At 31.8% G+C, this 26,416-nt stretch overlaps 1 protein-coding gene across 1 annotated transcript in view; it reads right to left on the minus strand.

Annotated features, from left to right (window-relative positions):
• Nucleotides 1–26,416, minus strand: part of svp (COUP transcription factor 2) — a 272,714-nt gene that overhangs the window by 141,345 nt on the left and 104,953 nt on the right. Inside the window, exon 3 of the mRNA XM_085945811.1 lies at nucleotides 6,607–7,155. Within this exon, the coding sequence (XP_085801937.1) occupies nucleotides 6,607–7,155 (549 nt within the window). The remainder of the gene's footprint in view (nucleotides 1–6,606; nucleotides 7,156–26,416) is intronic.

Here is a 26,416-nt window from a genome sequence, read left to right on the forward strand (position 1 = left end):
TAATTTAGTTGATATTACATGATATCTATTTTTTTTTCCTAATAGGATCATATGGGCCTCCACAGAGCAAAGGTTTGTATTAACAGATTTTGTTTTTTACAAGAAATGGATGTCAGCCACTTGCTCAACCTACTAGGTCCATACCCTGACTCACACACAAATTGAAAAACAATATATGCACTTGCCAGACCCAGGATTCGAACCTGGGACCCACGGCGTTATAGTCTAACGCTTAAGCGTATAGTTTATCTATATCTATAGTTTAGGTATATATTTTAAAAATTTCTATTTAATTCGAACATGATAGAACAGAATTGCCGAGCGTTAAATACGTTATAGTATGTGTTTTAGGTAAATTCGATCGGATGTGGGTAGGTCTGAGATAGTACCAACTAGTAGTAGGTAGAAAAAAATTATATGTCTCACCCAGAAGTAGTCAGGGTTCACATTCCTCACCTCCGTAAATTCGTATGTCAATGACACCATGTGCACACCTAGGTTTGGTGTGGATAATATTAGATACGCAGTTTCATTTGTGATTCGCTTATCTGAGATGATATTATGCACGAAAAGTTATAGTACCAGTTCAGGAAGCAGATACTTATTGTGCGTTGGCATCATTCTAATTATCTTTGTCATATCTTGATCCAGATGATTTGACCATCGAACAGCATTTTATCCGCGGCTTGGCTCAACCCATCTTGACATAGAGCTGCATTCAAAGTACGTGTCAATGGGGAAACCCACGTGCTACTCTTGATTTGATCCATTCAAACTGCTTTTCCTCGTCGTCTTCAACTTCCACCCATCAAATATCAAGAGATTTTCCAGGTTTTTATCCTCTCTACGTGAATTGTGACCAAAAAACTGGAGAGTGGAGCGCAAACAAATCAGGCAGACAACCATTGGCCTTAAGAATATGCATGTTTCCCGACAGTTTAGGTAATAATAATTAAATACTTCCGGTTACACATAGAAAATCGTCTCGACGTAGATGTGGTCATACCTAAATAAAAACCGGGAGCAAAGTTGCAACTCTCTTTCACGTGGCTAACCGAAATGAATTTAAAAAGCAACTTTTACACATGCGCTGATACGACATCTTGCTATTCTACCTGCGCCTCATGTCGATTGAAATTTGTTACACGCGACAAGTAGATGTGTTTTTCTATCAAAAATGTCGCGCTGACAACAAAATCACATCGACAAATTCAACGTGATGCAGTCAGACGAATTTATATGTGCAACCCGGTTTATAACCTCTACTGCCATTTCACCAAACTACTGCCCGAAACTAATATTAAAATATATTAGATTATAATATAATATATAGATTGTTGGGAAGAGCACATTCCCAAGTAATAGCCTTTTTTATAAATATTGAAAAAATAAAAAACTAATCGATCACTGACACGATTATTTTCTTGATGTTATACCAAAGCTCACAATAATATACTGGATTCATTCTACAGTGGCACCAAGGGTACGATAAAAGCAATGCGCACTCGCGTTGGAACAAGCATTGTAGCAAATGATAAGTACCTAAATAGGTGGTTTACCTGAACTAATTATGATAAAATTGATTTAGTTAGGATTGTTTTTACTCGATTCTAACTCATCGAATTGTAGTGTTTATTTCGATAATTATATATAGAATATTTTACTTTCAAATAGATCAGTTATCATTAAACCTATTATAATGTATTTGTAATTACTTACTTATGATCTTTTTTCAATAATCAATTAAATTATTTATAATTGTTGCAAAACGTACCAAATTAATTCGGTATTGTTTAAAATTTTTTAAAAGTCTTTTATGCGTCTTATTTAACACAAATTAGATTACCCAATACGTCAAATAAAAATAAAAAAGTCTTTTTAATTTTAGTGTTTCAAAGATTTTAAAACGATTGTATTTAATAAAGTAATAGGTTTTAATAATAAATATCAATGGTAACATTTTGGTATCGTAGGTACAAAGGTTTTTTTATAACAATTTACACAATAGTTTAATATTATTCATACATCATTTTTATAATACCTATATATAGTGCATTTCGATTTTTAAAAATTAATATAGACATTTATGTAATAATATATTATATAACTGCACAAAAAGTAAATACCTATCCGTCGATTTAAATGGATTTTAATTAAAGACGAAATTTTCAAACATTACAATAAATACAAGCTCACAGCCCTCATATACCTACTTATGTAAGTACCTACTTTAAATACTGAAAACTTGACCGACATGCCAAAATTTCTAATAATGAACCTTTTTCTCTAATTTATCTAACGAACTAATATAGATTCTATTAAGGTTCCTAATATATATAACTAAGTAATTTATAATACTAACATTTTTAATTCAAAATATAAAACAATTAAGGTTGTAGCCAAGAAATACTATTGACATTGGTTAAAAAAACATAAATAAAATACATACAAATTATTTGGACCCATTGAAAATCCATACGTATAGTGAATTAAAACAAAAGAAAAGCGGTACAGTAGTAAAATTGTTAGGTACATAAAGTCGTAATACTTCTAATAATTCCAACACCAACAGAAAGTTATAAGGAATTATAAACAATACGAATAAAGCAGTCATATATTATTAGTACCTAAGTAGGTACAAATTAAAATTGAGATTATTTTCTAACGCTTTCACAGTGAAAATTCATACATGTTCTTATAATTATCAGTGATGCTGAAAAACTCCCTTGCACTTATTTTACATTATTATTTGTCTTTTGAGTGAAATTATAAAACGTAAATAGTTGAATTATAATAAGCTTGTTTTAATTCTACAAGGTATAAATATTTTTTTTATATACATAATTACAAGTGAAACTCAATTCTAGAAATAAATAAAAGCTTATGAAAATTCACTGTTTTCCATTTAAATATGTAGATATGGAGCGTTAATCATCAAAGATTAATTTATACGAAAGGTTTTTTTAGTTAATGACAAATAATAAAATACAAATAACTGACTATATATACTATCATGTAAACTTTTAAATAATGTGTTTCTAAAAATAAGCAATAGAGCTTTTAGTAATGTTAAAATAGTGACTACAAAAAAAAAGTTTATAAATAGGCATATTTGAATCAAAAACCTCCATTCAGTAGCTATCAATATTATTATACATAAGGACATACTTTTATACTTAAACAAATATTAATAGCATTATATATTATACTGGGCACTTTATAAATGGCTATTTCTAAGTGTACCAAACAGTAGGCATTATAATACAATTACCTAACTGATTTTTTCTAAGTTAATTTTTCTAACCACCGACATAATAACGTATATAGTTAATGCATTGAGTGTACGTTATTGAGTTGCCAAAGCACACGTCCAGCGGCAAGTTTTCCTATCGAAAGCAATCGTTAAATGAAAGCCTCACCCTGCAGACAGGTGCGAGCTTTCAACCAAGACTCACTTCCGGCGTCTGACGGAAAGGCTCTATCTCGCCGACGAACCCGTGTCTCAAACTTTGCGCGGCCGATAGTTCGATTCAATATGGGTTTCCGGTTACAACTCAAATGACAACTACTATGAAAACGCATGGAAGTTATATAGTAGGTAATAATACACGATACCACATGAATGAAGTCTTTGATGAGATTCAATTTGCTGTGAATATGTTATATCGATTTCATTTGTCCGGGAAAATATATATACCTATTGATAAGAATACACTCTTATAAGAAAATTACAGTCGACAAAATTTTCGTTATGTCATTTTTTTTCTATATACCTACCTATAGATTAGATTGATTAGAATATAGGTAAACATTTTATTTGATGACATCTATTCAGGACTGTGGCGGTCCTGATTTTATTTAACGTATTAATATAGGTACATAATATTATGATACATAGGTTAGGAAAAATTTTGAAACATCCCATTAGAAAAAAGAACATAACAGATACAAACTCACAACTTTCACTGTCCCGATAAGTGATAAAACAACTATAAAATAAGTAATTTACTATATCTACTTACGATTTTGTTTTATTTTTATTTTCTAAAATGATTTTACGAATGTATTGGTAAAATCAATAATCTTTTAATAACATAGTGGATAAATTAATAAACATTTAATACTTATGTTATAATCTTCATTTCAAATCTCTATTATCACGGATAGGCACATAATATATTAAATGTATACACAGTTGATTTAAAACTCACACGTTTGTGTTTTAACAAGAGATACACAATATAATAAATGCATAATAATTTGTACGATCAAAATGCCTAATATACTAACTACGTATATACTAAATCACAAGGGCTGGAGGATTAACATTAAAACCAATTAAGTACAGTAATAAACTAACAATTTATAATTGTATAAAACTAAAAACAAAAATAATTAAAATCGCCGATCTATACAATACGATAACTAAATAACTACAATGATAGTAGGTTTCTATGTCATAATACTTATTTATGAAAAGTCTGCGTTACAATATAGGTATAGATTTTTAAAACATAGAGACTACTACATGTTTATATATTCTACCATAATACAGTTAGAGTACCTAATAGGTACTTATATAAAATACAAGTTTTTTCTATAAACTTCGCGCTGAACACTTCAAGTTGATATTAATCAATCGACGGGAGATGTAAATGCAATTCCAAAAGAAGAAAACACTAAAGTCCAATGTCATAGGTACTAACTTTTGTAGCAAGAAAACAATATCAGATCGAGACATCTACACCGTGGCCAGTTCCTTATCTCAAAGAATCGTGAATCCTGGTAGAATTATTCTGCATAATCTCTGTGCGGTATGGAAAGAAGGGAGAAATAAGTGGCGTACACAAGCGAGGGTTTAAATCTCGTTTAAATAGTGGCACAAATGAAAAAGCAAGACTTGACAGTAAAAAATCTATTTAGCTTTACGATCTACTAAGAGTCTTCACCACCACATGGTCTAATAAAAGATTTTTACAAGAGATGGTTTCAAAAGTACGATGTCAATCCATGCACACATAAAAACTGTGTAGGTAGTTATGAGTTAATATTCCTTACATCATATTTTGACTCTATATTATGAATATTATGGTAAATTAATATTGAAAGTGTTCCAATAACTATGGTATAGTGACAGATTATGCTTCTCGATCGGGCGTTCAAATCCAGTGACTCCACAGATCTTATTCAAATAGATTGATCAATTTAATTAATAACAATCGCTTGCGAAAAATCTATTAAAAAAAATGTTCGGAAGATGGTTAAGACTCACACCGGATTGTAAAGTCAATTAAAAATGGAATATACTGTTCGGCAATTAAACTTTACTAAATCATAACATACGTATTCAGGGTTATTATTAATTCTTGTTAAGATTAAGGTAATTTACCAATTTCTAGTTTCGTTATTTTTTTTTGAAATCCCTGATTAAATGTCATGTTGATTTAAAAAACAAAAAATACCCTGCCAATATCTTCAATTTTCAAGGTGTAGTTATAGCATCATACATTTAATATGTGCCTAGCTACATTACAAAATTAAAGACATACAATTTTTAGATTATTGTATTACTAATGATTCTAATTTTGTATTTAAACTATTTCTATTTTATTGCTCGTTTTAATTACGTTATTTTACCACTTAACTATATTAATTTTCATGGTCCCGAGTACGCCGCTGCGTTAATCCTTGCAGAGTGCATGTGCATTCCTTGCAACGAAAACAATGGAAGAGGCACTGCTGTGAATAGATAACGCTGAGAAATGGGATCTGGCCCCCAAAGATAAGGGCCCTGTGTCAGCGGGGATCCCCACAAAAAGAAAATTTACTGACATCTGATTAAAGGAACTGTAACCACGCGAGTATGCACGAAATGGTATGGTGACAAGCTATATAAATTGCTAGTTGCAATGCGACCACTCTAACAATGCTCATGCTGCCATAATGTTAGTTTGTAGAACTAAAATTCACGATAAAATCTCTACGGTGTTTTGACAGCAACACCACGCGGGATGAGCATTTCTAGAGTGTTCACGAATGAAATGCCTATTGGCCAAAATTATTGCTAATTTGAAATTGATTTTTTGTAAGTAGGTAACTACCTATATCTTCACTCATTGACTAATGTTATTTGGACTAAGACATTTTTTGAACAATATTCACAGGTGCTAAATTACTATTCTTATTAAATAGAATTTTCTAAAGATAAGTATTTATAAATATATAACAATAATTGATTAATATTTAAAGTATGTCAGCGAAGTTTAGAATACGGCAAAAAATTACTCATATCTGTACTGTGAAATGCACTAGAGCTATGTACCATTCTAGGGCTACTAGAAAATCCAGACGTTAATCTGGACGATGGTAAAAAGCTGCTGTAGTTCATTGGAGACCCTACTGAAGACGCTGAAGTTTCTAAAGAGGAAAAATATCCCGAAGAAGTGTTCTGGGCATTCTGTAAACCTTGCATCGGCTCTTTGTAAGAATCCAAATGTTGTCTTACTAAGCTCAGTATGTCGGAAATATTCGTCAAAGTTGTGAATGTAGCGCAAACTCTGTACAAAAGTAAAGTCACATCCCCAAAAAGTGAATCGAATATTTTACCTGTTGTGAAGAGGACGATCGCTTTCAGGCAGGAGTACTCCGCGGAGTCCACGTGGAGGGCTTTGAGCTTCTCCACTTGCTCCTGGAATATCCGTATGTGATCCATGAAGGCGACGACTCTGTCAGCCGCCATCGGGGAAGCGTGTAATCCTGCCGCTGCTAAGAGCGGCGCCACGTGCAAAGGCATCGAACACTGCGACGCGTTCAGGACGAATAACTCCGACCAGACTAGCCGTAGTAACGCAACTTGGTCCGTGACTTGGAGTTCAGGGAAAAATGGTATACTTCTTGCCCATTCTACTGCTGAGAACAATAATCTGGCAGCCAGTTCGCAGATGTTGTCTATTCCCATTATATTATTAGGCTGCATGCACTGGCCATATCTTGAGGTAGGATAAGGTTCCGCTCGGAGGAGCAGGGATATGTACGAGGAGAGGTAGGAGTGGCCGTTCAGACTCGCGGCTGCTACGGGGTCCGTACTGCCCAAAAATTGACCAGGGACCCCTAATGCGCTGCCCTGTGATGGGGGTACTCTTCCTCTTTGTACGGCTGAAACAACAGAAAAAATACATAATTAATAATCGAATAATAATAAAACCAAATTGAATGTAAAGCTGTCTTAGATTTTAAAATCATCTATCATGGTTTTATCTCTAAACCTTTTTTTGTGTTTGGTCAATTAGACTAATTATACTACATGCATACTCATAAATTCATATCAAGAAACACACAAATAACGGGAAATGGATTGCCTTCTGGATGAGGCTGTTACAAGATTTAATTCTCAAGTTTGGAAAAATATGAAATAAACTTAAATACGTCTCTAAAAATATCGACTGTGTTTAGGAAAAAGGGCGTAACCCTCGATTTTTCGAAAAGTGCTTTTATTAGATATTAACAATGTATACAACTAAATGCACGTTCTATAAATTAAGCCGCAAATGCCAAATTATTATCTAAATTCAGGTTTTAATTGAGATTAATTAATTTTTAATTTTTGCATTTATCCGCAATTTTAATGATTTTTCTGTAATAACTTCTTTAATTATTATTGGATTGAAAATATATTACACCAAATCATCAATCATCATGCACCCAATATCTGTGCCTATTTTTTAAAAAATATTAAACTAAAAACTCTCAAAAAACGTTTTTTGTCTCTTCTGTAAAATTTGTTCAGTGAGGGTTACGTCTTTTTTCCTAAACACGGTCGATATGTTACATTTGTATCATAATAAATGTATCACAATAAAAAACGCGTATTAAATATTGTTAATATTTGAGGACATTCAGTTGTATTTCTTGCGTTTTATGGTCTGACCGTAATTGTGTTTTACCTACATCAAAATTAAAGTTAAAACTTTGTTACATGGCGACTATTAATCTGTTCTATAGTTCGAAGACGTTATGGAAAGGTGTCCGCCCTGGTTTTTTGTAATTTAATATTATGTGGAGTCGTTATCACTATGTATTTCTTACGTTTTAAGTTGTCAACTGAAATAACTTTCAAAGCATTAGTCCTTGTGACTAACTTTTTAATTTCTATCTTATTAATCTCTTCTGGGTTTCATTTTGACTCTAAAAATCTTAACGTGATACACTTTTTCTATAAACGCCACATAGTCTCTAGTAAAGATGGCCTTTGTGGGTGTACTTAAAGAACACAATCAATTTTGTTAAAAGTATTTGAATATAATATTCGTGTAAACAAACACTGGTAAGTATTTAAATCACGGGGGCCAAAATATGGATACAAGATGCCGGATTGAACTGTCAATGTTGACCCAACTTCTGTTCAACCGTAATTTAAACCCACACCAACGGACAATTTTGTCTTCTTTGTTATCTTGTGTGATGCAAAGTGATTTACTTACACTCAAGCAATAAGTGATAATAATATAAAGGCTTTAGCGGTGTTATCCTTACGATATCATGTCAACCGAATCGAAAAAAAATTTGCGCAAATAAAGACATTTGTTAAAATCTCAGAAAGATTCTTCAATTTAATAATAATATGATATACCGAATGGTAATCTGAAAATAAAAAGTTTCTTAAAAGAATAACTTTGTGTCAATTTCGCAAAATATAATGTCTTGATCTAACTAAGTAAGTATTGTGGACATTGCGTTATAACAGAAGTAGAATGCAACCAAACACATCGATCAAGTGCATCTATTAAGTCAAACCCACACGCTGCAGCCTGGTGCAATAATAATGACAGACATTAAACTGCATAATAGTGTTGCCATACTAAGAAAGTTTTTTTATAGGTTTCATTTCACTCCAAATAGATCTGGCTTTATCTATATAAAAGCAGTCAGTTGCTCAATAAGACTGAATAGTGTTGACGATTTCATTTATGTTGACTATTGCAATATTACACTACCATATAAAAATAAACCAAAGTTTGCAAGGCCAACCCTTTTGTTACCTATTAGATGCGCATGCCAAAGATTTTGTCGTTCTAGAATCTAGATCAAGTAAAAGTAAAGGACTAGCTCTCTAAAATATGTATTCAGAGATTCTACAGTTTTTTTTTTATCACATAACTAGAAAGGGAATCAATAATTATTTGAACGTGCTACAACGCTATGAGCCTCTCAATACCGTGAGCTGTGCGGTCTGCAGAATTGGTTCACTGAAGACATAAGATAACTAGGGCATTAAAAATAATTTGTTTACGATAACTCTACGGTGTGTTTTTTTCAGTAAGGAACATGAAAACAAACAAATTTATAAAAAAAAATATAACTTCAATAGTGTTTGGGAAAATTTCAAACTGGGTAAACATTGTCAGTACCTACCCACAATAAAACATTTTTTGATATATATAATTGACTATTACATGAAATGGGCAAAAAATTTCCTATTTCATGTAATAGTCAAACCCGTTGCCTTATTCATGAATTACGTAAATTATCTGCCGAGTGCGTGAATTCGCCAGGGTATGGAATTCTTAAACTGTCACACATATGGCAGTAGAAAAGGTAAATTCAATACGGATGGTTTTATTAGTTATAATTGGACATAATATAATATTATTATTATTAGGTTAGGTTAAGTTATGTTTTGTAATTCTGAATTCAACTGAATTTCCATTTTGACATTAGCTAACAAGTTAGTGTCAAAAAACTATCAAATCATACTATCACAAACAAACAACTACCATTGTACGATTGATACCTTTTAATGAAATTCTTCCGTTATCATATTATAGTTCTAGATTTTTTTTGGGCATAGCAAATGGATATGAACGTCATTGTAGTTATTGATTGGTATATTTTTATATAATCAATGACATTTGACACATTTGGTTAGTCTGATTAGTTGCAAAAAACACCACCGGAGCGCGACCATCTATTTTGACCAATGCATGAGCACTTGACACATTTGGTTTAGTTGCAAAAAACACCACCGTAGCGCTACTATCTAATTTGCCCAATGCATGAACTAGGCAGAAAAATTACTGCCGAATACACGCACTCGGCATATATTTTGCACATTCGGCTTAACATATGCATACCTATTACACAGCCATGAAGTTAATTCAATATTATTAATAATATAAAGGAAGAAAAATATCTCATTGTATGGATGGTTTGTAGTTCTATCAAATCACTACTTCACTCGAGAGTGTCGTTGAGATTGGCAATGCAATTATGTCTTATAAAACATACAACACAAAAACTTAATAATTCATATACCAAACTACGAGTATTACATTAAATCGAAGTAATATTCTCGTATAGCATAATTAGCAAACATATAATATTATTACTGTGGAACAATAATATAGTATATGTACAAGTATAATGTCACGATGATGTACGCAATCATCTTTTCTGGTAAGTATATTATTGTCTTTAAATTGTAATTAATCTGACCAATAAGACGCGAATGTTTGTCTGCGATAAAAAATAATAATTAAGTATATTAAATTTTGGCGCCCAATATAAGCAACCGATTCCAAAGAATCAATGGCTATGTTACTATGAGAAGAATTATTTAAAGATACTATAATAACACAAGTACAGCGGAACCTCGATTATCCGGATTATTCAAAAGGAACACAAGTTAGATTTTAAGAAAGTAGGTATCGAGACTTTGAAGTATTGATACTTTTTCATCGATATGATTGATACTTAAAAATAACGACCATAACAATACTCCTATTTCTATTTTTTGTCTGTACCATGTCTTTCCATTACCAAGAAATAATAACAGGAAAAACGCGGCTATAAATCGCAGTTCTCTAATAAATACAACGAAATATTCAGAATCACCACCGCCTTGCGCTACAAAGAATTTTGCAGGGTTTTTGCAAGACGTTTTTATAGGCCTTGGCCGAATTTAAATTAGCAATTTGCTTGCCAAAGTCCTTAAAGGCTATACTTCAGTTGAGGCATGGTCTAAAAAGATCGTGCCTAGGCGATGCGCGGATTGTGCAAATGACGCGTGTCGAACGAAACATAATTTGTCATAAAAATCCAACATGCGTCCAATTAATGTTATGTTTATTGTTATATTACTAATAATAATAGTATATTAATTTACATATTTTCTTTTTTAAGTACGTACGTAAAGTTTTTTAGTCATCTTTACACGATTTAAGAATATTTTCATCCGACGCCATGACAAAACAAATCGACGTGCAGACTAGTGATAAATTTCGTCGCACCTACTGTTGAAAATTATTTGCCGTTTCACTGAAGTACGCTCTTAGAAGCCTCGATAATAAAAGCGAAACTAGTTCTGTTCTGCGCGCGCGCTTGTTTCAAGTTCCAAATAATACTCTTTTTGGTGAATTATTTGGTAGCTATAACAAAAATTAAAAAATACAGCCGTCATAGCTAAAGAGAGAAGTGATACATACAAACGTATATTAATTTTAAATACGTGTTATTACATAAAAAAGGTTAACACGCGTCTTTACTATTTGCCATTTTAAATATCAAAAGTTGTAGGTAGTAGACCTGGCCTTGCTTTCACGTGAATTGATTACTTTATTAAGATACTAAATATATAATTGCTAGTTTTGTATACGGGTCGATATTTTTTTGTATTAATGCGGAATGAACTAATGGCCGTTTTTTTATGCAATATATTTTTGAGATGATTACTTATCACGTATTTTTACAAAAGTATCGAAAATGTCTGCAACATCAATAACAGAAACGTTTACCAAACTCAATAAATGGCTGTATATTATAATAATATTATTTTGTGGTTCGTGTTTGTTGAAACATGTTTTTGATCAATTTAAAATATAATAATGATCTCGGGTTATGGGCTGTTTGTAATAAAAATAAATTAGAATGACTTAATATCCAGCTATCGGTTTATGTTTATCTCCATATTTTTCAACCATTGATTTATACCAAAACACTTCATCACAATCTACTATCTGTTTACTGAAAATTTGAATGTGCAGTCATATACGATGGTTCTTTTAAATTGTCATAATATTATGCAGCATGCATTCGTAGGTAAATCCTAATTAATGTGAGACACATTGATAATTTTTGACCCAGCACCACGCGATAGATTTATCATAAAATTTAAAAAGGAGCTTTGAATCAGTTCAAATAAATCATAAAATTATACAAAAATCTTAAAAATTATAGGTATTTATCACAAATTAAGTCTGAAATAACAAAATAACTACAACAATATAACACCAAAAAGAGTCTCTAACCAGTCTAACCTAATCAAAATTGTATTTACCAAATAAAATAACATAAGTATATCATATATTATGATCTAGGGGCTGCAGGTTATATGAAAGTATGGTGAAGCCGGCTAGTATGGTGAAAAAGTATGGTGAAGCAGGCTGGTAATCAATTTGTGGCAAATTTTCCAAGTTAACATTATATTATATGGGTACGCTATAATTACCAAAGGAAAACCTCCGTGATGCCCTGCATTTTTTTTTATCGCGTCACTATTTCTCGTAAGTTGTCGGCTTTTGTTGGCCTGCTTCATTCAGTTGTCGGTTCATTCAAAAGCCGGTTGCTTACCCCTCTTTTTATTTAATACTCTATGATTATGATATAAGTCATATTTGCGTACGTATTTTCTTTTTTTTAAATTTGTAAATAGTTTACGAAATATTTACGAAAAAGAAATGCAACGTGGCAATACTTTATACAAATAAAGGATAGTTGTAATTAATGAGTTTGATTTATTTTTTTACGGTGGGGGCTTTAAAATCAATCAGTGCATCGGGCCTCGACGCCCGTAAAGCCGCTACTGTGATGATAATCGTATCATTCGCTTTACAAAACAGTATTGAGGGCAGTGACGTCCCGTGGGGGTAGACAGATTGAGCGTCGCTTGGGGGGCGGCAGTTACTCGAAGGGCGGCTAATCGAGAAGAATCATTTGGTATATATAGAAATAGCTAAAACTATTTGCTTTTTATATCTTAATTTAATTATGTATGTTTTAATGGTAAGTTTATATTTTGTTAGTAATGTATCCATACAACATACAGCACATTTGTTAGATATTGGAGACATGAAAGGATGATAAAAATACTATATAAAAAAATGGGGCGGCATTTTGTCTAGGGACGGATGATTGAGGGCTTGATTGCAATTGATTTTAATTACAATTTATATTGAAATTAAACGTATTGACAATGGTTATTGTGGATAGAAGTTTGCATCGGATTTTATAGAAAAGATTTGTCTACCATGCCCTTCTGTATAGAATTCGTAACACTGCCGAACACGGGTGAATTATTTAATACTGTAATATTATGCTGTAGCAGGAATGTAAGTGTTTTATTTCCCTAATTTATTATATTATCTTTAGAAAAAAGCCATTCTGGATAGCCGACATGGTCGGCATACAGTGTCGACGAAATGAACCTAATCTATGATACAGGTATTATCAGTTAATGCCTAGGGATGATGAGATATTCGATGATGAATTAGGTATGTTGTTCATTTCTGAAGCCGTGGATGCAGATTCAATCCTGCGTACCCATGTGAATATCAAGAATACAATTATGTATGTTCTTTTTTCAAAGTTTATTTGATTCAGAGGAACGTTAACAACCATTGCTTGTAAAAATAATATTAATATAAATGTAATCCAAAGCAAAATGGTAATTTAGTTTTATTAGGTGTTGTATGAATATTTTTTTGTAATAATAAAATACGTTATATAATAATATAAATGTAGTATTATAAACATTTGATTTGTCTTACATCGTGGCACTATTATACATACGATCAATTTGTATATATCTTTTCTTTTGTTCAATACATAAAAAATAACCATTAGAAGGAATAAAGCACTCTTACGCATTAACTTAATAATTAATAATATAATGACAATAAAAAGTTGTAACTTGGTAGTAATAACAGGCAAATATAATTACATACAATTAATTGCATGAATTAATATCATAAAAAACTACTTGTTATTCAATCAATAGATACGATATTATAATACACCAATCAATAAACATTGCATCTAGTAATCTAACATAGTTTTTTTTTCTTTTAATTTAACCTAATAAGAGTAATTTAAATTATTTTCCATGATCACGACTCAGTTATTTCTCGCAACGTTCTCGCATCTGTCAAACAAGGTCATTCATTCATCAGCTGTACCAATAATTAACCTAAAAAAACAATATTATCAATTACATTAATACTTGTACGTGTTGCAATTTTATTAGTAGAATTATTGGTATACATCATATTACAGTAATATTTCATTACTATAGTTTACTGTATAATTCAGTGCTGGCGAACATTATGCTTTCGTACCAAAATTGACATTTTACAAATTTGTGTTTCCAGAATTCACCCTCAGTCAGTATTGATTTATGAAAAATTGTATTTATGTTTTTATGAGATTTTTGTTTTTATACAAGCACAACGTACCTAATACCATTTCGAGACACATAAATGAACACAAACTAGAACCACTTAAAATATTTAGGCGTTGAAAAACCAATAATTAATCTTATCGGAATTTTCCTTTCACAGCATGTCCAGGAATATGTAAATCTTTTATTCTTTCTGTGATTTTTTTATAATTTTCCAAATCAGTAGATAAAAGTAAACCATAATTTAACAATGCTTTTTTATATAATATGTGTATATAGTCCAAAATTGTTGGTAAAATTACTGGTCGCACTATACTTTGACTGACTTCCAATATATTTAACAGGTTATTTTTTTATATATCGTTGGTGAAATTTTTTTCATATACAAATCTTTCGCGTGCCATTGGTTCAGCACCGCTGCTATAGCCCCACTACCCAAAAAGTGGCGTCGCTAATTCAGTATTTGGATCAAAGATGTCGAAGGAAATCATCTCTACGGAGCCTAAATATAATCAAAACAATGCATAGTGATTATTTCTAGTTATTTATTCGACTAAGAGGCTGTAAGTAGAAGACTTCATAAAAATACCACGTGTAAAAGAAGAAGAACTTGGAAACCATAATTTTCATCGATTTGGCAAGAAATAGACATCAATTAAATTAATTTTCAAATCAAAAGTATCAGGGGAGAATACATATGTATCTGGTAAATTCTTCGTTTAAATACTTCGAAAGTAAGAAAGTATTATAGATGCAGCGGCATTATTCTCACGAGCTGCGGAACAGTAACGAATTTAACCACGCTATTAATAAATAATGTATGCAAATCAACGGTGTCTCAAATATGTAGTTACAGCGTACATGCTTGTAAATCGTAAGGAAAGAATCTCTTACTTGATCAGAATGCAACGTTGTTTATTTCAATTTAAACGTCACTTAGTATATTTTCTTTCGTTTGATGTCCATTTCTAAATATTTTTACGAAAGAATCTTGTCTAAGAGCTTAATTACCTTTTGTACGACATACCGCAGGAAATAATAATATGCTAAATTATTTCTTTGAATAATCAAAATATATAAACAACAAAAAATAATGATTTATCGGCTGACTATTGATAATATTACCGGTAAGGTCACATTTTTTTGTTATATTTAAAATTAAAATAACAATAAAATTTCTTGCGGTATAAAATGGTGTCACCTTTGCCTATTATATATATTTCAGATGTAGCTTATAGACACCACGATGTAGGTATATAACAAAAAATATAAAAGATATATTTATATATAAACTCTTATATATAAATTATTGTTAATATCAATATGCAATAAAATATTTCCAGTTTAAAGTATTAATATATATATTTGATATTAAAGTGAATTATTCATAATTGATTATAATTTAACATAAATTAAATTTAGCAAAAATAAGATACGTGTAGCAACTATTTTTAACGTTTTTTTTGACAATTCGAAGCAATTATATTATCTTTGTGTTTCTCATAAAATATATTTTTATTTCAAAAAGTCTCTTAATTATTTATTCATATGTGTAAACATATAAATAATACTAAAGCTTTCAGTCACTTTCTGTGTGTTTTGGCTATATGTTGGTAATTGAATTTCCATAGGATTCATAGCATTATATTACATCACTTGTTAATTATTGTAATTTCATAGAAATTGTCTTAATTAACATTAGCAGGCTCTATATTATTATATACTATACGATAGTAAAAAAATCAATAGTTTAGGCACTTTCATTGTTTATAAATAATATAATTCTACGATCTTTTTAACTTTTTTAACATAGCATATAAACGATAAATCTCTCATATTTAACAGTTTGGTAGGACTCAGGAGATGTGAAAAGTTGAAATCCGATTCACGTGGAACGTGGAATGATTGTAAATGTATCAATTAAAATTTTAAAATGATATTGTAACCATGTACTTATCTATTCTCCTTTTTATAAAAATTTTAAGCCTATAACAATTGCTTTAGTTTATTTTCACTTTTTAATAAAATGGAAATCGTACGTCATATTCTTGGGTAGTTAACACAGAACAAGTTTTCTAAACGAGATACGCTTCACAATTTATTCGAGCTGTTCCCTGTAACTTTTGTTAGAGCTAAGATTAGATTGTATTTAAAATGTGATTATTTAGAGGCATTTTCTAATTGAGACGTTACTCACAGTTACATGTAATGATAATCGTAATAAATTTGAATGAAAGCGTACCTTTTAGCTTTACTGTATTTCCAAACACCGCCGATCAAACAATAATAATTCATACCTGTCAAATGGAGGTGTGGTAATATTGATTTGCGACATCTTTAACAAACCGATAATAATTTTAAGTAAAATAAAATATAATATAGGTACATAGCTATCTTTAATAAATTCATAACAAAATTTGTACTATCGACTAAATGTGATGTAAATTGAGTTTAAATTCTAACTAAAACTATTAAGCCTCGATGTCATTGAGCTACTTTACAAGCTGCATGTCGGCGAGTTTAAAAGCGGGCGAGTCAGCTAGTGCGATTGTGATGATGACATACAAAACTTTCTACTCACTCAGAAGCCAGCAAGCTAGCGAGTTGAAACCATCATTTTTGGTACTATTTTGACATGACGTATTGAGTGGCTCTTTTTTTTACCCGGAGGTCGCCACTATCGCTCTACTGCGCAGACGCATATCGGCCCACACGCCAGCGTGTAGCGTGTAAAGTAGCCTGGCTTTCAACTTTTCTCGGTAGATTGTTTACAATCTGCTTGTTGGCTAGTTCGATGATGACTGGGAGAGTTTACAAGCAGATTGTAAATTCGCTGGCTTGTAGCTCAATGTCATCGAGCCATTACATAACATATGTTCACATATAGGTACATATATATGGTCACATATACATTCTTATTAATATTTTAACATCTATATATATTAATATTCACTTAATTAATCTCTTTTCGAAGATTAGGCTGGAGCTGGCTTATAACGGTCTTATAATCAGGAATTGGCTGTAATTTATTAAGTTTAATGTTATTTCATACTTTATGTTTCTGTACATATTTGATCAGCTTTAGGCATTGTAAAATGTAACTGAGACAAAATGTTCTGCCAGTGAGCCGTTAATGAGTAGGACACACGACACCTCCACCATAACGACTTCATATATAGAAGAAAGTCATCGATGAGCGAGTGAGGGTGACGATGAGACATCGTCACTTGCCGCTCACCTGAGGTCACAGGTAGAGGGTAGTCGAATACGGCCTCTCACCGGAAACGTTATACTAACATTAACGTTTCCCTAGTTAAATTAATCAACTTAAATATTTTAAACTACACACAGTTGTCTCAGTCAAATTGTATATAATGTAATGTGCAGTTTGATTATATTTTTTGAAATATATTTTATACTCATTCTATAATATGAACATAATATTTCGTACTCATTCATAATATCAGTTAAATATCAAATTTAAATACCTATCGAATGAATGCAAAAGAATGTAACATCAATCACAGGTAATCATATAAAAAATACAACACCTAAAATAAATCTATTAATCACTCTCGTAGCTCTGGCGTTATATAGAAGATAAATTATTTTCGTTAATATTATTTTATTCATGCTTTGAATTTATACTTTACTGATAAATAACTTTTTTAAAGAAAATCAATTTGTTTCTTGCATATAAAAAAACGCCTTGGTGCATTGGGAATTTGCATAAAATTCAAATAACCTTTACACAAAAGCTGGCGTCAACGATTCGATTATTTATTACTTTATAGTGAATAAAAAGCCTTTATCAGATTAATTTTTATTATTATTTATGTTCAATATTTGTATGTAATTTATTAACGTAAATACTTTAATGTAACTACTTTCGAATTCCTAGCCAAATAGTTTACCAGTATCATAATGATTATTCTATTTTACATGTAATATAATAAATTTTATTACCTATATTTGTTATCAATTTAATTTATTGTAATCATATACGATCGTAAATCTTTCACAGTTTATTAAGTTATTCTTAAATAAGTATTTATTTTTAAAAGTTTAAATGTTTTACAACTTGCTTATAACAAGTGCAGCATATTATATATATACAATATAGTATTATCTTATATGTTAAGAATATGGCTTGTCCGAATTTTGCCTCTGCGTTCAACGCGTGCGATGTCCGCAAACGTAGTGGTCAATAATTCATAATATAAATACATATACAGTCGTCCAACTTAACATATCTGTCGTGTCTGTCACGTTGATTGTCTATATGTATGAACATAGCCTTATTTTGTTGTGATTTTGCGTTTTACACATGCGTTTAAATGCACTAGCGAAATTGAAACTTAAAACTCGCGCGACCTGATTGTGAAAGCTAATACAATGAAGGTGTCATTGTTAATATCAACGGAAATTGCTAATTTAACTATTAATTTAACTATTTGTTTAATATACCAACACGACTATTAGAGTCAGCAGTCAAAAAACTCTTACGACGACAAGCAACTGATTGCACCTTTTTAGATGGTACCTACATACAGTGATACAGGTAAATCAACATTACTCTTATAAGTATTGTGGAATAAAAGTCTTAAGCTGGCCACGTTAGTTGAGAACCTCGAAGAAGATATTGACGTATAGTAAGACCTCTTACTTAGGTACTTACTAGAATACTAGATGAATGGATGATACCAGAGTTGGACTGATTGGATGCGGAAATCACAAAACCGGATGCAGTGGAGATAAATGGGGAAAACATATCCAGCATTAAACGTTTACGGGATAAGTTAAAAATAATACTGACTGTTGAAAGATAGCCATATAATAGAATAATATAACAATATAATTAAATAATATAATTAATAATATAAGAATAAAGAAGTACGAATATGCATCTAGCGCTCGCTGTGCGACGATGCTAGATATAGATTATTGTTTGTAAGAGGGAGACAGATTCTTCTTCCCACTCTTACGCCGCAACTGTATGTGCGGCGTGATACCAGTTAGTTCTCTTCGGTTAATTGTAACGCACTCATATAAAATGTAATCTTTCTGTATAATAATATTCATGCAGATAAATTATAAATAAAGTTAATCGTATATTAAAACTACTTTTTTTTAAACTGTTAACTATCATTAGGGGATGACAATTTTAGGCAGGTCAATTAATATTGATAATGAAATACTCAATAGCTATATAAATTTGATCATTATATTCGATTGCATAACGATTAAGATTACATAACTAAAAAAATGCGTTTTAATTTTACGATCAAAGTAACTATTTTATAATGATTAAGCAAAACGATAAACATGAAGAGATAAAAGGGCTTCAATACCAATAACTAATTTAAACTAAAAATATCAAAAAAAAAATCTAAAGGGTGCCAATAGTAATAATGTATGGATCGTATGGTAATGACCGCGAGAGTTTTGCGAACCTGTATCCTCCGGCTAGCTCGCCTGGTAACGCGGTCACTAGGCTAACGATCTCTCCCTTTCTCGTCTTACAAAATATGATAGTACACTCTCTCATTGACAAGGAAAATAATTAGCTATTGAGGATTGTCGCATTTACTTCAGTCGACAGTGGGAATATTGGAAATTGATTAAAGTTTACAATTATTTTTTTTTACTTTAATTCAACACATTTTATAAATACTTTTCATTTTATATAATCAATAGGTACCTACGTATCCAAAAACATTAAAAAGTCTTACTATTTTTTTTAAATTAAAATATAAACTTACATTTTATTACACATTAATATTTAGTTGAATGAGTTATATAGAGGGTGACAAATCGATTTCTGAAAAAAATATAATTTTAATGTAGGTATAGGTATTGTTTCTAATTAAAAAATATATATTTATATCAATTCGAGCTTTGGCATTGCGACTGCATCAAAGTTTGATTAGATATAAATAAAAAAAAATTAATTCGATATTTTTTAAATTATAAAAAGGATACAATATCAAGTGTATGAAATTTTCAAAACTAGCTTCGTCACCTTTTAAATAACTTAATCAAATTAAATTATAACCTTACAAATATTCATAAAATACGATATAGGTTGGTACTAATATAAACTGGGCTTCCAAAGAATCCACATTTTATTCAGTTTTTTTTTAGATTTTGTTAAGTTTATTTTTTAACTAAACCTGGAAACGTATTGCTTATATAAAAAAATGCACGTTTTGCTAAAACGTCACTCTCCGCCATGTGCGTGAAAGTAGTACAGGTAGGTACCTATGTACATTGGTACCTACTACTAACAATTCACACGTTATTCGCGAGATAGCTTTTTAAGATAGTGCCTTCAACAGTGGTACAATGTAGGTTGTACGTACCCACTCAGATCAAAATGTAATCGGACCATACCGCATGGAGTTTGTGTAAAATTCCCTCGACTGTCAGTTTGTAAACTCAACAAAATATATAGGTACCTACAAACACAAACGTCCTCTCAAACAATTCGACTTTTTATCGTAATCGTTATATTCTAATTGATTTAAGTTTTGTACCATTTAATCTTTTTTTTGGGATCCGGATTTCTCCTTTCAGTATCTTCAGACACTACACATACTCACCAATGTCAAGGTACACGTTACAAAGAATATAGTCAAGTACCTACAGTTTATATACCAAATTTTATTAAAGTAAATAGATTAAGTAAGTAGGTATATGAGTCAATGAGAAATGATAGGAATAGTTTGAAAAAAAATTTAAATAGAAAATGAGATAGCCAGGACTACCTGTCTCAAAATTTAAATACCACCTTAGCAATCAAAGCCATAACCTAGATCTGAAACTGTCTAAGCTTTGCTATTCAATACGCTACATTTTGATGCCGGGTTTTGAATGTGTAAGTGTCCTACGAAAATCAAACACGCACTATGGACGTGTAATACACCAATGTTAAATGAACGTCAATGCATAAACTGAGAGTAGTTGTCAGTATTCAACGTATGACGTATTCTTGACACTTGTTTATCTCGGATTATTCCTTACTCGAAATCGGTTATCTGCTACTCCTTACCCGTTAGGCATTTCAGTTCCCATTATTTCTGAGTTTCGTGGTTCGCTGTTATACTGTGACAATCCTTTTTTATAAGGGGATGTGGACGCTAAAACATGAGATTTCACGGATAATATTGACGTTTTCCAGATATGGCTGGATAGACAGACGTATCCTCAAAATTCCTTGGAACGGAGTGATACATTTTATCTTCCTTAAACAAAAATGGGAAATGAACGAGAACTTTGTTCTGCGTTGTATCAAAACCAGAAAACTAGGAACAGTATCCCGGCTATATTATAAGAGAACAGAAATAGAGCATTCCCCAATTACTTATCCGAGGAAAAATTAACAATAAATGTAGCAGAGAACGACGCCGAATTTTTGGCAAAAAATAATACTAATTGGTTCGAATTATTCCGACTAGTACCTATACGATGAATCGAAAATAACCCCGACGGTGGCCAACTTCCGATAGGGGATGGAACGAGAAAAAGGAGAAAGAGTTAATAGCCAAGCATTGATAAAATGAAGAGTTTTTATTGGAAATATTTTACATCATTGTTTATCATTTCGCTCGCACATCACTTCTACGGCATTGCGTGCGAGCAAGCTTCTAGGATTCGTCATGAGACAAGCCAAGTCGTTCAAGAATCCAACTGTTTTACGTACACTATAATTATGTGTCGTTAGTACGGAGTATTCTTGAGTATGGCTCCATCATCTGGAGTCCTTATGAAGTTTCCTATAAGCTTGTTTTAGAGCGTGTTCAGAAAAAAATTCTTCGTCATCTCTATTTTAAAGTTTATAATTATTTTTCTTTTGACACCTTCTCAAACGAGTCTTTTCCACTAACTTTCTTCAAGGCATGCTCGCCTTTCATTCTCTTGAAGCTGGTAGGTCACTTCTGCTCTTAAAGCATTTTTCCCTGCTCTCACGTGGTATCATTTTCAATCCCGATATTCTAGAAAATTTAAATTTTTACGCACCCGTCAATTACATGCGTGGTCGCACCCATGACCTATTTTGGGTGAACGCTGTTTCCTCATGTCAGGCTCACCAGGCACCAATAGCGAGGGCTGTGCGGTTGGTCAATGCACTCCCTAGAGATGTAGATATTTTTGGCGATCCATTATACCTATATTCTGTTTTTTAAATTCTATTTTATTGTTTAATTTGTACTTTTTGAATCATTGTTGTTTTTTTAAATTTTATTTCTTTTGTATAAAAATATTTTTTGCTTTCTTTTTTTCCTCCACTTTGTTTTTTCTGATTTTCCGAACTGATTACTTATAATTTTTATTCTAAATGTCATGTTGTGAACGTCCTGAATTAATAATTTGTTATGTACTCAACGTGTCTTTTTCAAATAAATAAATAAATACATTAAACAAGCATAAATTAAAACTTCATTCGGTTAAGATTATTAAATAATATAAACTTTTTATTTGTTGGCGAAGAATCGCTGTCGTATCGTTGTAAACGAGGCCTAAATAAATGAAATTCTCACCGAGAATTCGATCAATCCGGCGGAAATTCGGAATCCGATCGATTGTTAAAAAAAATCAAATTCGTGTCGACAAATTAAGACGTTACACGGTCACTTTGGATTTGAGCGGCCATTCTTGTGACGCCACTAACTATCTGTCAGCTGTCAGATGAATACAGAGTTGGAATAGAAACACGATCGGTATCAATTACTATCTATATTAAATTTATTCTTTCACCCTGTCACGCTCCACTGTATGTGTGTGAGACGTGGCATCTTACAAAGCTTTAAAGGTCTCTTAGCTATACGCTGATACGACCGCGTTGCAAACCCTCGAGTTCGTAAGCGGACACAGCAGCCCTCGGTGATTGAAGTAATCATAAAGAGACGCTTCAAGTGGCTGGAACATGTGTTCCGGATCTATATTTAAATGAGTGCTAAAAAATGTCACAGAACATGAAACTGATTTTGAGCTTTTAAAAATATCCTGTGAAAATAGTGGTTAATATTACAAATTAACCAACAATATTAGTGTTTATTAATTACATGTGTTGTAATAATAATATGGTTTTTGAAAAAAATTTAATGGACATAGTCAAAGCATATTAAATATGTTTAATCTATACCATAAATTCGAAAATATATTTGGATATTTGTTTTTACCGTCGTGTCGGTTTTTCTCCACACGCGCAGTCGGATTTAGACAAAATTTGGAGGGTAGACTTCCAGATATTTTTATGAATGAAATCTCGACGAAGAAGAAGAATAATATTATTAAAAAATAGGTACCTACATACTTAATATACATAACTCAGCATGCGTTAATCACAACAGTATGGGTATGAAAGTCAGTGCGTTCACGCCGTGCCTTTCAAATACAAAGTTAGGATAGTGAGGATTGGGGTCCATGATCCTTTCTGGATGGTAACATGCGCTTGGAGAAAATATGCCGTTCATACCATCCATACGAAACAGATGCGTGCACTTGAAGTACCAAGTTACGGAAGTGAGGAGTAGGAGCCACAACCACTTCAGGGGCTGGCATCGTGCTATCGTCTCAGGCAGACACGTCAGAAAAGAAATAGCGTGTCTCATATAATATGTACACTCAGATCAACCGTCCACCTGGTCTAGTAGAGTGTTTAGAGAAGTAACATTATTTCGAATACAAGAATCGATTTTCAATCCAAAGAATTATACGAGACGCTTCACACTATTTTCATTTATTGTCAGTTTGCAGCATTTCTAATAAATTCTTCTTAAAATTCCACGTTTAGTATAAGCAGATGAAACCATGAAAACTCTGTTCAAAATAAACAAACAGACGTGCCGGTGTGCAATGGCCCGTAACTGGCTGCATCTCCGATAAGTGAGTTACGTGATATTTGTAACGAATTTCACGCTCAACTTTGGAATCTCACAGAATGCGTTTTCTAGAGTTTTTCAGCATTTTGGAATGCGAGAAACATTTCAACTTTCAACGATAAAATATCTCACAAAAGGAAGGTAACGATATTTTTCTTCAAAATAATTAAACAACTTGACAAAAGCAATTCTCTAACTAAATATTACTTAGGAAATCCATAAATTGCTAATTATAAGTAGGTAAATCATGTGAAGGATATGAAACGGTTCTATCCTAGAGGCACGTTTAAAACTTTATTTAATATCTATAATATATATTACATATCCGAGGCGGTCCGGACTCTGAAAGATTAAAAATGTAAGTAACCCACAGTGCTGGACTGCAAAATAGGTATATTCTGTGTTAATATGATTTAAAAAATTTAGTCATCCAGTGGTATCCAAGAGGTAGAAAACGTCCGCAAGGTAGACTTAAAGGCCGCTGGATCGATAAAATGATAAAGTTCTGCGGAAGTACGTGGCAATGCAACGCACATGACCGAGAGAAGTGGAATAAGCTTGGAGAGGGCTTCATCCAGCAGAGGATAGAATCAGGCTGATGGTGATGAATATGATTGCCTTATTGGGTTAAGTACTAAAAAACGTCTGCTTTTCGGAAAAAAAACGAAATTCCATCATGACGTGTTGACTTGTTGAGTGTAGTAACCTTGGACAGTAACGTTATAGTTTAACCCTTGCAGTATTTATATTAAATGTTATGAAAAAGTTTTCGTTTCCAATAATATAGATTGGCTAAGATAGCAGAGCAGGTAAATAATTAAACGAAGACTATTAATAGCAATATAATTTATTATGTATGTTGGATAATAATTACATCCATGGAGAAAATCGACGTAAGGTGAGGAATTGAGCCATGGACTCGAGGCTGTATGGAGAGAAGATTGCCGCCCTGCGAGGGCTGTAAGCCAAAGAAAAAAAACAACATTAGGAAACCGATTTTCAAAAGCTCTGTCAAATATTACACACAGTAAGGAGCTTTTTTTTAAACCGATATACCGATATTGGAAAGGAAATAAACTGTTGGTACACACGATTATGCGTTGAATTTAAATACAGAATTCGTCATATGAATAATTAGAGGTTCTCGATTAATTACCTGCTTAAATTTAATGTAATAACGTATTCTTTTGAATTTAATTAATTAACCACTCTTCTCTGGTGAATAAATTGTGAAAAAGATTACTATTATGTACTATGAGCATTGCGGCAATATTTTTTTTAATGCGGTAGAAATATGTTTTCCATAAATTACCCATTACATAAACTATCATCAAATAATGACAAAACCATCACTAAATTTGAGCTGTGACATCCATATGTCAAGGTAGAAACACAATACCGAACTATATATAATATATTAGTACATTGTATTATATCAAACTCAATAAAGTATTGAGTTCTTAATTATTATTATGCAAGTAAATACATAATGAATTCACATATTATACATAATAACGATTGTACACGTGCATGGATTTACTTGCACGAATAGTGTATATTTTAAACTATCGTAATAATAACTGTTTACACGTAAAAGTGCTGACTGTCTCGATAATCCCATTCTTCAAGACTCAAGTGTAAGCGAGATGCGATGCTATCATTTTTTGGTACTATTTGACAGGTCGTGAAAATCGGTTAACGTCAAAATGAGTCTCTGCGCGGTGTAGTTAGTTTTTTTTTACCAGCAGGTTTGCTACTATCGTTATACTGCGCAGGCGCAGATATTGCACTGTCCAATTGTCACGTGAAAATCCAGAAGCTTCTGAACTTTTTTGATTCACACATGAAATCATGCAATTTGCACGATAATGCATTTTTTGTTATTGCCGCGATAATAGGTACTGTCAGCAGTAAATCCATGCACGTGTAAACGAGGTATTAGTAATACTTTTAACTAACATTACTTGTACGGCTATGTTAGATTAGGGTAGATTAAATACATTAATAATAAATAATTTTAATTAAATGTTATCTGATTAATACTGCATTGATCTCGATGGCCATAAATTCTGTAATCAATGGT

Source organism: Rhyacophila brunnea, unplaced genomic scaffold (assembly GCF_057557595.1).
Source record: "Rhyacophila brunnea isolate RB1 unplaced genomic scaffold, BYU_Rbru_1.0 scaffold_19, whole genome shotgun sequence".
Classification (NCBI taxonomy): Eukaryota; Metazoa; Arthropoda; class Insecta; order Trichoptera; family Rhyacophilidae; genus Rhyacophila; species Rhyacophila brunnea.